The sequence below is a fragment of the Zonotrichia albicollis genome, chromosome 4, assembly GCF_047830755.1.
Source record: "Zonotrichia albicollis isolate bZonAlb1 chromosome 4, bZonAlb1.hap1, whole genome shotgun sequence".
In the NCBI taxonomy this organism is placed as follows: Eukaryota; Metazoa; Chordata; class Aves; order Passeriformes; family Passerellidae; genus Zonotrichia; species Zonotrichia albicollis.
The window spans coordinates 68,783,591-68,797,639 of NC_133822.1; the positions used below are offsets into that span (position 1 = coordinate 68,783,591).

A 14,049-nucleotide genomic window follows, 5' to 3' on the forward strand; every position below is an offset into this window, starting at 1 on the left:
TATTTCAATTTGTCTTTCAGATAAACACTGTCATTTTTATACTTGCAATGAAAGCATCATGCAGACGAAGGCAACGTTCATTTGAAAAAACAGGAGTCATGTAAGTTTCAGTTCAAAAATCTGTAGACATTCTGACCAGAAATAATAAAAGCCAGAATTGCCTAAAATCAAGTTTTGGAGCAGGAAATAAAAATGGTTTTTTGGAGGAGAATGTTGGTAGAGGCATTTGGAGCTGCTTCACCCCACCCTCTCCTGGGGTTCCCTTGGAGATCCTGTAAAACTTCCACCATGGTGCTCTGCACCACCAAGTGTAGGCAGGAGAAGGGAGAAAGGAAAGATCTATCCTCCAGGTTGTGTCATTGCAGTCCTTCCAGATCTTTCACTACAGTCTCTTCTACACTGTCACTTCACCTCTGCCCATGGCATGCCCAGGTAAACATCATTCTGGGTCTCCCTGTGCTTGTCCATGGCTCAGAAGGGTCTCCCCTCTCAAGTGTCTGATTACCACCTGTGTCATGGCAAAGATCCACTGACATTCCCGTGCTGAGGGCCAGCCTCCCTGCATCCCATGCTCAGTGGGAAGAGCAGCATTGCAAGTTGCAGCCTGCCACCTTCCTGAGCTGTTGTGACAGCCTGTTCTCGTTAACATCTGTTTTGCCCAAAGCTCAGAATTTACCTGTGAACTCAAATGTGATTAGCTAGTGGCAGTACAGCCCCTTGGATTTTGGTTTATTTTTTCCAACGAGGTAGCTGTATGAGATTTCAAATGGCTGCTTTTCATTTTTGTTTTTCAGCTCCAGCTGTAGGGTACTATGTACACACTTGGCATGGCTTTTCCACCCCTGGTGTCCCTGGAGCTGGACTTTGTGGTTCTCTGAACCCTAACCCTAACACTAACCTTAATGAAAACTAAAATCTGAGTGTGAGCTCCCTGGCAACATGGGTGGCCCAGTTAATAGCAGTGTGGAAGGAGCAATGTTGGTGCAGTGCCATGCTCCCCTTGGCATGCCTTTTCCAGCCTCAGTTTCCATGCAGCTGTTGGCTTTGTGCATTCTGAATCCTGACCCCAGTAGTGTCTGGGTGTTGAGGATGAGGTCTAAATCTCCCTAAACCAGGGAATATAACTGCTACCTAATGGCAGCAATTTTACTCATAATATAAAACTTTTGCCACTAGATTTGTTTCTGTCTTTTGAAAAGTGTCTGTGGAAATCGTATTTTTAAGCAAAGAAAATTTCCCTGACTGCCCTCAATCCAAAACCTTGGGTAGTATCTTTGGGAAGGAATGTGAGAGTGAAGGTGACAAACTGAAATGAGATGGACATGGCCATTTACTGCCCAGATGTGTTTCTCAGAGTCATCAAGGCTGGAGAGCATGGGCTTGTAAAACAGTCAGATTTGTTTGAGAAAGTCTTGGAAATTAACTTGGAAAGAAATCATGTTTTTAACATGAACATGCTAAGCTGTGGAGTGCTGCTGTGAGAGAGTTGGAAAGTTGTGGAAACTGGGAATTGGTGAACGCTGCCCTAATTTTCCCAAAGTGCTTTTCCAGTTGCCAAGCTGTTGGGCATATAGCACCATCCATTGGGAGAAGTTGGGCTGTTCTCTTGTTTCCTACCACACTGCAAATGCCCATCTGTGTTTGCTTTACAGCCCTGTGCTGAGGACAGCGTTCCTGCTCCTGCTGCTCATCAGTGCCACGTGGCTGCTGGGGCTCATGGCAGTCAACAGTGATGTCATGACCTTTCACTATCTCTTTGCCATTTTCAGCTGCCTGCAGGTAAGTTGGGTAGCGTCTTGTCTGTGGTAGACTCTGATGAGCACACTTCTACACCCAGACCTCCAAAAACCTGCTCAGCATGAGCTAACTTAAGAAAAGAGAGATCTCAAGGCAATTTTTGCTTTCTCTTCTGAAGGAGAGGGTCCTTTTCACCAAAACTATAATTTTGAGTAATTATGTCTCTCACTGTTAGTCATTCTCATGGTAAGTGTACTACCATAGTAACCTGTGACAGTAGGCAGGTATACCTCTGTCACTCTGGAGACAAATTCTTTGTTACTGTGTTCTGTGTGCTCATTCTTAAGTCATCCTGTTGCTATTGCAAATAAGAAACTGCTACATTTCACCCAGAGTCAATGGCTCCAAGTTCACGGCTTCCACAAATTGTTACTGTTTAAAGAAATGAGACAAATAAGGATTTTTCAAATGCAATGTGAGCTGTATTATGGTTTTCCTGGGTTGCCTGTCCCAATTTACACAATTGTTGATTAAAGACACAGAAAATAGGAGATCTGGCATGGAAGTAGTGACAGAGCTTCATGTGGTCACATTTTGAATGTGACCTAGGATGACAGTAACTGCCCTAGCAGGTGCCTGCAGTACTAAAACAGCTACTGCAGGACACTCAGCTGCTGCACAACAGCCACAACTTGCAGCCACAGAGAAAACAAAGTCTGATGGGTCCCCTTTGGAGACAGCTGTCAGTGCCCTGGAAGCACAGCAGATAGTTCAGCCTGGAGCAGGGTTATTTTGCCACTGCGACTAGTGTGCTCTGTAATAAATGCACCTACTCAGGCTATAAAACCAGGCTTCCACAAATCTAAAATAAAACTAAATTAAACATAAACCTGATGAAAGGGACAAAGGTCAGCAGCTGGAATTCTCCAAACTTGCCCAGAGAGGCACAGTGGTATGTGGCATTTCACGTCACTGCCTTCTTTGAACTTAGGTTTTTAAAGAGACATGTATGTGAATTTTATTAATGAATAATCCCAAAGTGCCAGTGCCAGCTAAGATCACATTAGATTGAATGTTAAGAAAGTGAGCTTGAAGTTTATAGTTACTCTAAGTCAATTGCTTTGGCTGAAATCATGAAATTCAGGCTTCTTTTGATGTTGGTACAGCTGCAACTTCATGAGTATTGACTTTTCTATGCTGTGTGTCCAACCAAAGTTGATAACAATTTGGCACCTGCATTAATTCCCTCAGAAGTATATCTGAAGGCACATGTGTGCTACCCTGCCCCCAGCAAAAGCTGTTAATGTGTGTTCCTGGCAGCCAATAACTGCCCAGCCCTGGGGACTTCACTGCTTCTCCCACCAGAGGTATTGCTTAACCAAGGAACTTAGGCAACAGAAGTTGGGACCTCTCTGCTCCCAGTACCTCTTCACATCTCACAAGGCTTTCTAAAATTCTCTTAGATGCAGCCTTAAGGGCTCCTTTCACAGAAGTTGCCTAGTTCCAGAGACTTTCACTAAAGGCTGTGATATTTTTCATGTGCTGCTGTTGATTTTTTCTCATCATCTATGTAAAAGCTCCAAAATCCCAAATTCTAAAATCTCTGCAATTTTCTAGTGGGACATTGAGGCTCCCTTTGGATTTCTTCCCAAATCAAACTCTGCTCTGTAAATTCTGGAGAAATGCATATTTCTGTATATTTTCCCAGGCCTTTAATGCACATTTAAACTTGGAATCAAATTATGAAGAAGTGCTAGGAGATCAGTCAATACTGTTTCAGTCAAGAAAGAAAATAGTTACTGCTTTTGAAATACACCATGATGGACTACAAACTAGAATTCAGGGGTTGTTTCAAAATGGATTTCAGATATACTACTATATTTGCAATATGGTAGTAGTGAAGCATTTACATTTTTCTCTCTCTAAAATTATCCAGGGGCTGTTCATTTTCTTCTTCCACTGTGTATTTAACAAAGAAGTGAGAAAGCACTTGAAGAACACTTTAACTGGAAAGAAACCTCTACCAGATGATTCCACTGCAACGAGAGCTACATTGTTAACAGTAAGGAAAAAAGCAATGGGAGAACAAAAACATCCTCTTGCTGTCAGAAGTTACCTAAAATAAACTTAGAGGTGGCTTATCTGTAATTAAGTGAACTGAATGATTGCTTTCAGTGGCTTGTACGAAGACTACTGATGGCTTCTCTCAAAAGTTTTTATTATTATTTTAATTGAAACCTTCAAGAGAAAATAATTCTTTCCCTTGGCATCAAAACCCATTTGGTTCTTTGAAACTTAATACTTTGTGGGTAACATGAGCTTCTGGAAGGATCATTCACTGTGGCTTTATGTCTTTTTTTTCCCCTTTCAGCGATCTCTGAACTGTAACAACACGTATATAGAAGAGCCAAACATGTATCGCACAACGATGGGGGAATCCACTGTCTCCCTAGAGAGCACCGTCAGGTCAGCCAAGAGCCACAATAGCTACCTTGCTTATATTCTCAGGTAATCTGGTGGCAGGTGCATGGCTTTCAGGTGCTTGCCTTTCCTTTTTTATTGCTGTTGTGGAAACCAGAGCTCTGGTTCAAATGCTACTTGATTTATGTCTTAACAGTTCTGTTTCATGTGACTGCCGTTCTCCTTGGTGCATTTTCTGTTGCATGTGTCTTTGGGGCAGGGTTCCAGCAGTGCAGTGGTTAACCTAAGAGTGATGTTACCTATATGGGCCTGGCTGCTTGCCTGTTATAATCCAGATGTGTCTCAAGGAGCACAGTTTAGCTCATTAGCTTTGGGCTTTTTCAGAGTGTGATTCACATGGCACAAGGCAGATAGCCACATCAGGATAACCTCTGTCTCACCCTAAAGTGACTGTGCATGTCTGCCTTGTTGTTAAAAACAACAAAGTGACCAAGAAGGTTGTCCTCTGTTTTTCTTCTCAAAGGGATGAGGCTGCTCATAAACTCAGTGGATCCTCAAGTCAAGCAAGGGCTGGTCAGACTGAAGCAGATTCCTCCATTTTTCATAGGAATCCGTCCAAATCCAATGGTAAGAATAATTTCTAAATGCTTTGACTCATTTGTGCACCTTCTTCTCATCACTTTCTTTGAAGTCTTCTGTAACAGAAAGAATAGTTGAAATAATTAGATGGTCTCGTTCTCATTATGCTATTGTCAAAACAAGCTGTGCAATGGCTGTCTTACAAGGAAATCCTGGAATGAAAGTATCATATATCTGCTGCTTGTGATAGTTTAATTTTTATCTGATGCTGCACCAGCTATTGACAGTTTATGGAGTCTCCTTTCTTTCTCACAAATTATTTACTGTTGCTCTTGATTTTTAGTTGGAGAAATTTTAATGTTTGAGACCTTGAGGCAATATTCTCCTTTACTGCTCTGTGGTTTGTACAATGATGAGAAGTGCCTCTTGTGTCATTTCCTTTCATTTTGGTCTTGACATTCAATTTTGTTTCCTTGTAGTAGTTTTTAAGTTAAGTTCATTTCAGATTCTTGGTATTTCTAGATATCTTCTTTTGCCTGTGTGTTGCGCTCATTGAGATCCAATAGAATTACTGTTCTGCACGTTAAATAGGGAAAAATATGTTCCCACTCTGTTCTGCATGTCCTGTACGTGTAAAATGTCCTGTCCACTAGCTGAGCTGAGTGGTTGTGCTTCCCAGTGGTTGTGCTGTGGTCTTTCTGAGTTTATCCTAAATACACTTAGAGATGTAAGAGCTCGTTCCTGTCATGGCCTGGACCAATGCCTGCCTTTCCTTTCTCTTGTGCATTTGTCAGGTAGATTTGTTGAACTCCCATTTACACTGTCACCCCTGTGTTTCCCATGCACGTTTGCAGAGCACGACTCAGACTCTGACAGCGAGCTCTCCCTCGATGAGCACAGCAGTTCTTACGCCTCCTCCCACTCATCCGACAGCGAGGAGGACGGGCTCGAGGCAGAGAAGTGGAACACATCTGCTTCCAAAAACAATGAACATGGCCCACTCCACAGCACACCCAAAGGTACCCCCAGTGCAAGGGGAGGGCAGTGGTGCTCTAAAATAGCTTTAGATTAGATGGGATAAATTTGTCACACTACCATGCGACTGAGGTAGCATCTCTGCCTCTGTGCCTTGCTTCTGTCGAGATCCTTGTTGTTTCCAGCTTAGAGACCTTTCATCTTCCAAAGCCTTGTTCACAGGGGTGACTGAGTACAGAATCACACAGAATTGCACAGAATGCTGAATGCCTTAAGGCAGGCAGCTTTGCAGGCAGGTCCCCAAAGCACTTGGACATGGCATTACCAAGCCAGCAAAATCTAATATGAAAAAGAGGAGAAAGAAGGCACTTGTTTTGAGGGCAGGGGGAAGAAAGGCCTGCCTCTCCTCATGCAATAAAGGCATTGGTGTTGGGGAGGTCCTGGACCTAAAGAGATGGCAACCACTGTGTTGTAGTGTGTTGACCATTAATATAATTTCTGCAGGTCAAGGTGCAGGCATTTCTAAACATAGTTGATCTTCTCCTAATGAAAGGCAACTTTGAATGACAAACATCCAGGCTGTGTGCTGTGGAACTTCACAGATACAGCACAGGGTGCCTGGAGTGCCCTCAGCCTTCAGAAACTAACCTCTCCAAGGAGGGATCTTTGATCCTGGAGAGCTGAGAGGGTGGGTTTGCCTTACACTTCTCCATAATTGAGCTGGCAACCTCACTCTGAGAAGGATTTGCCATCCTACCAGGTGATTTTTGGGGATTTAATGCAACCCAAGAGCAGTGCAGTCCAGCAAGGACTGACTGAAGGATTGCTCTAGTTTGATACGTAGCCCCTCTCCAGCCACAGAGGCCAGGCAGTGGTTGAGAGAAGATATCAAAAGTGTTTTTTGAGCTAGTGTTTTTTTGCATTGCAGTTGATACCCTTCCCAATCATGTGAAACCCTATTGGCCCACAGAGTGCGTAACAGCCAGCGATGGCGAGGACCCCGGTAGGAAACAAAAACTCAAAGTAGAGACCAAGGTCAACGTAGAGCTTCACAGGGAAAACCAGGTGAACCACAGCAATGAAGCACCCCAGGACAAGGAGAACGAAGGGCAGCAGAAGGAGAACAGACCTCTGGCCCACCAGAATAACCAGCAGCCGGAACAGAGGAAAGGTAGCAGAGCCAACCCAGCCTCACTGTTGGATTGGGAGACTGGGGGGGTTAATGAGCATTAATTAGCTTAAAATGTAGCTCTGTCAGGGAAAAATACTTTCCAAATGGCTCCAACCTGTGTAGCCAGATACACCATGGGAAGCTAGTAGGTAGTTGCTGTAGTCTAATCTGTTGGTTATGAAATGAAGTGCCAAACTAGAAGTCTTAGTAAGAAATAGAGACTGTAACATCAAGCTTAGCTTGATAAATTAACTTACTGATGCACTTAAAAAATTTTATTATTTCCTCTTTTCCTTCACAGGCATCTTAAAAAATAAAGTTACCTACCCTCCCCCACTGGTGGATAAGAATATGAAGAATCGCTTGCGGGAGAAGCTGTCGGATTACAATCAGAGCACAGTCTCATCCAGGACTACTTCCCTAGGGACAAACGAGGGGCTCCGCTCTCCTTCGGACTCAGGGGTAACGGTGAAAAACGTTCGGAGGGAGCAGTCTCGAGACCAGCTCAACGGCATGGCCATGAGCCTCCACGTGGCAACAGGACATGCTGACACCTCAGACTCAGAGTAAGTGCCACATTAGGATGCCCTGGCTGACCTCCTGTGGTCTCACCCTTCACCTTCCAACCCCAGACTCACACATGAACAAAACTTTCCTCTGGTGACTGGCCAGAGTCCTTCACCAGTGACTGTCTTGATGGTTTACCCATACCATGTCCCCAGGCCATGGGGTTTCAGTCATGAGAAGGCCAAAACAGGTATCATGGGCAAGACACCTGTGACTGGGTCACCCTGGCATCCTCTGAACTGGCAGGCTGATGTGGTACTGGCACACATGGACAGGAGCAGCCTTGCTCTGCCCTGCCACCCTGCCAGGATTGGGTGGGGAAAGGCACAAGGCTGTGGGGACATGGTGTGAGCATCCATCTGGGCAGAGGGAAATGATGACTGAGGCAGGAGACCCCAAGGCTGGAGAGAAAACCAAGCTACTGATCCTAAATTACCAGGCATGTGATTCTCACCAGCTGCATGGCAATCAGTGCGTGAATTTACCACTGTAAACTAAACAAATATAAACAAAAGGCTGAGCAAGCTCTCAGCCAAAGGGAATGCTCAGAAACCTCATTACTCATCGTAATTCTTGCATTTCAAAATATGACAACAGCCGTATGTAAGGTCTCTGCAGGCATTTTATGCATATAGGCTCATTTTTTATTGACATGAATAACAATTTTATTCTTTCACCATACCAAGAGAAAATTTCTCACCCGGCTTTAACTCTGGCACTGTCCCACCAGGCTTTAAATACCCCTGTTGTCTGGTGCACAGGCCATTCCCACCTCACTATAAAAGCACATGTTTAGATTGCTGGGAGTTGGCTGATGAAATAGATCCTAGTTAGCCAGGAAACATGGATGTTTTGAATAAGCCATAACTGAATAAGCTGCTACCAGGTAACACAGACATTACTGGAGAATAACTCACCAGCTTGTACTAAGCAACTGTTTTATCTCCAGAGCTTTGGCATAATGGAAAGCTCTGCTGTTGGCAGCAGATTGCATGAATCCATCTGATACACCAGGCTTCTAGCAGCCTGTAAGATCTGTGTGTGAACCTTGTATGCTCAGCAAAGCATTAGACAAATACAAGCCCTATGTGGAAGTTCACTAAAGCATTTCTGTTGTGTACTGCCTGAAATTGTTTCTCCCAGCTGGTCTTCCCCTCTAGGACAGCATCCCCCTTGCAAGCATGGTAACTTCACAGAGCACGAGCCCTTACTAAGAAGGATTAGGTGGGTTTGGGTGGAGTGGTTTGCCTGTGCCTGTTTAACCTTGAACGTGCACGATCCCTTCTCTCACTAACAGCGGCAGTAATGAAACTTCAATTTGAACCATCAGGAAATTGTGATCGCCTCTGCACAGTTCTGCCCCTCGCCACGCTGCCGCCTCGGACTCCACCAGAGTGGCTGCACGGTGAGGAGGATGAGGTGGGCATCCACTCCCACATGGCTTCACCTTCTGGCAGAATCCTGACTGCTCCTGGCACAGACACAGTGCCTGGCTGCCCTGGCAATAAGGGCTCTGTGTGGTACGCTCCTCCCACAGAACCCACGCTGAAAACATGGAAATGGAAACGGGGTGCACTGTGATGGACACATACCTGTGCACGGTGCAGGCAGCGCTGCAGGGCTTGCTTGTTACAGGGGAGAACCAAGGAAGAGCACATTGCTTCCTAGTGGACCTTCAATAAGCCTGAAGACAAGCACTAGGAGGTGTCTCTTGTGGAGTTTTGATGGCTACAGAGTGAACTCTTGAGGTTGCTGAGCTCTAGGGAGGAATATTGCAACAAGTGTCCTTTGGTTTCTATGCCAGCATCTCTGTCCACCCCTCTATGGACATGTCGTCTTAAGAAAAAAAAAATCCTTTATATATATATATATAAAAAGTGTAGATACTTTTATATATTTTGTATGGTGTTGCTAAAGAAAAAGTTCCTTTGTATATTTTACATTTATACTGATCTTCTTAATTTGATAATAGGAAATCAATTAAAAAGATGTTTTGATATTTTTTATATGAACATTGCACAATTTTACTTGAATTTGGCATTTGATAAGTAACTGAGGTTTGCATGGAAGCCACCTTCAGACACAATGCAGTTTTCAAAGTAATACAGTAAAGATTACATCAAAGCCTATGACTATAATTTATAAGTTTGGTTAACAGATTTTGGAACACTTTGAGGGCACAGTATGTTTTACTCATAACCTCTTCTAAAACCTACAAAAATTTCTTTTTTCATTTTTGGTATTTTAATCTCTTCTCACAAGTGCATTGAAGTGTTCAGAAACTGAACTTCAGGACTACACATGTCTTTGTGTAAAGTTTCAACACAGTCCTTGTCTGGAAGAAGTCAAATCAGTATTTCCCTTACCAAGAACAAGAAAATAATTGGTGTGATTGTATGGTTGTGCAACAAACCAGCACTCTGCATGTCCCAAGGAGAGGGCCCTCTTCCCATGGGTCAAGTTCTGCCTCAGGTGCAATATTTTTTTCCTCTTTTGCGCTCACTGGATTCAGCACATGGCTAATCAAAGCAGAAGTACAAGACTTAAAAGATGTCCAGTTTTGTCTGCCCAGCTCTTTGGCAAAGCCCTGGCCTTCTTGATATTTCAGAAAGCTCATGGAAGGCTTAAGGTTTCATGTTGCCCACAAAATGTGCTGGTTTCACTAGTCAAGCGTGATCTGTCTGCTGTCTTCACCTTCCTGCAATGTTTACAGAAAGAGGAAAAGTAAGATGTGAAAAAGTTTTCATCCAGCAGTGTGAGGCAGAGCTCAGCCAGTGGCTCCCAAGGTGGGAATACATGACTCCAAGATGACAATGGTGTGCCTGTGCCTGCTCTGTGCCAGCAAGGCTCTCAGGAGCTCCTTGCTCTCCACAGCAGCCCTGGCTGTTGTTTGTGCAAATGTGTGTGAAAGAGAAGAAACAGAAAATGGGGCTAAATAAAATGCAGGAGTTGAGGAAAAGATGAGAAACTGTATACTGTAATCTGGGTTTCATTATATTCCTATGCATTTTCAAAGTGTCAAGGAGGCCTTTGGAAGGGGAGAGGGAGGGAAGATGCTGTTCCTTTAAAAATTATGCAACATCCTGTGTGACATTTTCTGACAGAAAAAAAATTTGAATGTTTTAAGGGTCTGGCACTTGGCTGTGTGCTCAGGCATTGTGTATAACCCATGCTAGTTGTTCTTACATCTGTGTATGTATATTTTGTCCCAGTAGGTGTAGGTAGTTTTTATTTTGATCAGAATTGTTGCAGTAAATAAGGGTCAGTTGTATTAATGACAAAAAAAATTAAAACCTATTTTTATGACTTTTTAAAAGCTTTATGGCAGATTAGACACTGGAAGTTTGTTTTGTTTTTTTTTAACAAATGTATATTTATTAATGTGCAGAACACTGGAATTGCAGCACAGATGAAAGGAGAATTTACAATAAATTAAGAAATTTTTTTTGAACTTGTATTCTTCCTTTGGTGGTTTATTTCTAAGTGCAGTGCAGATAATGAGAGTCCAAATGCCATTTCCTGGGGATTAGCAGGAGCAGGAACATCCAGGTACCCATCTGAGCAGGGGCTGTACAGCAGCAAGCAGCCAATGCACACACAGTCCCTGCCGCCCAGGGCCCCGTGCTGGCACAGGATGCCACAGTGTACACTCACATTCCAACCCTGCAGAATCCTTCAGGCCTGGGAAATGGCCCATGGAAGAGAAATGCCCTCTGCCAACCCAGAGCAAAGCAGATCACCAGGAAAGCCTCAAATTTAGAAAAGGATGTGTGAGCAGCTTGAGGGGAGTGGCAAACAGCCCAGCCCAGGACAGCCTGCAGTGAGTGACAAGGGCATTTTGGACAGTCTGGGCTCCATCCTTGGCTCTCCCAAGCCATGCTCCTGCTCACCCAGTCCTTTCCAGGCTGCTGTGCAAATCCTCATTCATACATCTCACAAGGCACAGCACTGCACATGTCTTGTCAGCTTTCTGGAAATAAAAGTATTTCTCAGTGACAACTGGCCAGGTGGAGAGAGCCTGGCTTCTGACTTAGGAGCAAAATCAAATCTTCAGGATCTGCAGTTTGGAAACAGCTCTGCCAAAACTTGCCACTAAACAAAGTCAAGTAGTTATCCCAAAGGGAAACTGTTTTTAATTTTATTGTACAAATGCATTATTTGGTGGAGCACTGAGTTTTTTCTCAAGTATTAGTTCATTCTGTGGAGAAGCAGAAGTAAGCCTCAGGCTTTCACATAAGCAGGTTAGTGAAGGCAGCCTGTGATCCTGTCTCCAGCAGTGACCTACAGCATATGTTTAGGAAAAGAGGATTATCAGACACAGGTTATGTGGCAAGGTGGCCCCTGCAGGGTCCACAGCCCCAGCTCTGCAGCTCAGGCCTTCCCAGAGGAAGGGGGTGTGCCTGTCTCCAGCATTCCATCCATTTCTCTCATACATCTCTCATGTTGTTTTGGATCCATTTAAACTTCTAGTACACAGCAGGCTGCCCAATTCAGTCACAAGCAGCAAGAAAAATTTCTTCCTTCAGCTTCATTTCTATCTCCTACACCTTTGCTGCTTGCAGCAGGAGAGGCAGTGATAATCAGCTCTCAGTCACCTTGTCCAGGTCAAAGAGAAAGACAGGCTCTGTCCTAGAGCACTTGAGTCATCTCTTTCCAGCTGGGCAGCTTGGATCTCTGTTCCATGTGCAGAAACACTGCTGTACATTTTACCCCTCCTTCTTGCCCTTCTTCAACCCATTACCAGATCAACTACAGCCCATTTGGTGGTCACAGGGAGAGGAGAGACCAGAGCAGTCCACAAAATGCAAGCAGTAGGCCTGCCAACACCCCCAAAAAAGGAAATAATTTAAGAAATTCCCATTTCATTCACTTTTCCTGTCTTGATCTTTACAATGATATTTGGCCTAAGCAAATTGTAGCAAAAAATTCCGTAAGAGTTGCACCACTGACAGCAGCATGGCATGGTAAGGCTGCAGTAACACAAGAAGTCATGTAACCCAGGCTCTTCAACAACTCAGTATACCCAAATATCTACAATTATACTCAGGGATCTGTCTAAAAGTCCTAAACAATAATTCCAGTAGAATTGCCTGCAGTAGCATTTCTGAGCATTTCTTTCTCAGCTGCAGAAGATGCTCCTGCCAAGGTCTGGGGGATCACAGAAAGGAGACCCCCATCAGCTCTGGTGAGATATCCCCACTGCCCACACCAACACCTCCTGCAGCCCCAGGAGCAGTCTGGGATGCATTTGGGCCTCACAGCCTCCTCTGCAGAGGTCCTGCCCTGCCTTCATGCTCCTGTTCACACCTGTGTAACTCCTCCTCCCTAAAAGAAGCAATTCGTACTGGACTCATTTTCCATTTGAGTCTATTGATTTTTGGATCCATCCTCCAGTTTCTCATACTCATTTTGGATTTTAGTCCTGTCCATGAGGATGCCTGGAGGCAGCATCTGCAACCTTTACAAGCTACCTTTTATTTTATCATTAAAACTATGAATGAAAATATCAAATAAAACTAAGCCCAAGAGGGCTTTTGTAACACTTCTTGCCAAGCAAGTTTTTCACCTATCTCATATTAATTGACATCAGCTGCTCTGACAGTGTTTTTTGTATGAGAAAAAAGTGTGGGGCAGTATCATTTACTGAGACATGTTCCATCTGCTGCTGCTGCTCCTTTATCCACCATGCCAGGCACTGTGTTAAAGAAAATCAGATTAATCTGAAGTGTGTGTGGCAAAGAGACCCTGTTAATTCATTATTGTCTTCTAAATACTTCAAAGCATTTGTAAGTGCCCCCAGGAACCCCCAGGGCTCTGTACTGTGCTGGTGTGTCCCCTCCTGCCTTGGTCAGACATCTGCTGCTGTTCAAAAATATTTCTGAATAGAAGAGTGTCCACTCCTTCAAACAAAGATTTTGCACACTCTGAACATACTGTCTGTCTCTGAAAGGAGGCCCAGACTGATTTCCCTGGGGACTGATGCTTCAGGGAGGTGCTGTGAGAGCCCAGCCTCTGCCCTGGGTCAGGAGACACTGCAGAGGCGGAGCAGAGTGAGACCCCTGTTAGGGAGAGACCTGTGCTTCAGGTGAGAGGTTCTCTGTCTCCTGTGCTGAAGGTGAGAGGTTCTCTGTCTCCTGTGCAGGTGAGAGGTTTTCTGTCTCCTGGCAGCTGCCACATGTCCCAGGGCCATTGGTGTGCCCTGCCCAGCATGCCCTGACTTCTGAGGCCGCCCTGACCTCCTCAAAGCCATCATTTTACATGAGGTGCACCCAGGAAATAGAGATGAGCTCACAGCTCTGGCTTTCCAGGTGCTGCCACTCTCATTTAAATAGTTGTAATGCAACCAGCTGGGTTTGCTGTGCTAGTTTCTTACAGACTGGGTTTTTTCCCCTCCAGAGATGCAACAGTTTGCAAACCCACCAACCCCTTGGGTTAGTGTGTAGGAAAACCACTTGCTTTTGGTCATTTGATGGAAGCTCTTTGGAAGTTTAACTGGAATGATCTTGTTGGCATGTTCAGCCTGGATTGTGCTTTCCAAGAATAGAACATAGAGTTGGGTCTGTGTTTTTGTTAGATATCCATGCACTCAAGGAAACAGC

General features: G+C 44.4%; 1 protein-coding gene across 6 annotated transcripts in view; it reads left to right on the forward strand.

Annotated features, from left to right (window-relative positions):
* The window catches only part of CELSR1 (cadherin EGF LAG seven-pass G-type receptor 1), a 165,797-nt gene extending 154,896 nt beyond the window's left edge, over positions 1 to 10,901 (forward strand). For 2 of the 6 annotated variants that reach the window (XM_014275957.3, XM_014275958.3), the window contains exons 27-35: positions 21 to 100; positions 1,653 to 1,779; positions 3,674 to 3,799; positions 4,109 to 4,245; positions 4,682 to 4,785; positions 5,592 to 5,756; positions 6,641 to 6,883; positions 7,185 to 7,449; positions 8,748 to 10,901. In XM_014275957.3, the coding sequence (XP_014131432.2) occupies positions 21 to 100; positions 1,653 to 1,779; positions 3,674 to 3,799; positions 4,109 to 4,245; positions 4,682 to 4,785; positions 5,592 to 5,756; positions 6,641 to 6,883; positions 7,185 to 7,449; positions 8,748 to 8,772 (1,272 nt within the window). In that variant the 3' untranslated portion in view covers positions 8,773 to 10,901. Of the gene's footprint in view, positions 1 to 20; positions 101 to 1,652; positions 1,780 to 3,673; positions 3,800 to 4,108; positions 4,246 to 4,681; positions 4,786 to 5,591; positions 5,757 to 6,640; positions 6,884 to 7,184; positions 7,454 to 8,747 lie in introns of those variants that run through there. The other 4 variants (XM_074540016.1, XM_026790278.2, XM_026790277.2 and 1 more) reach the window with 4 other exon arrangements.
* The last annotated feature ends 3,148 nt before the right edge of the window (positions 10,902 to 14,049 follow it).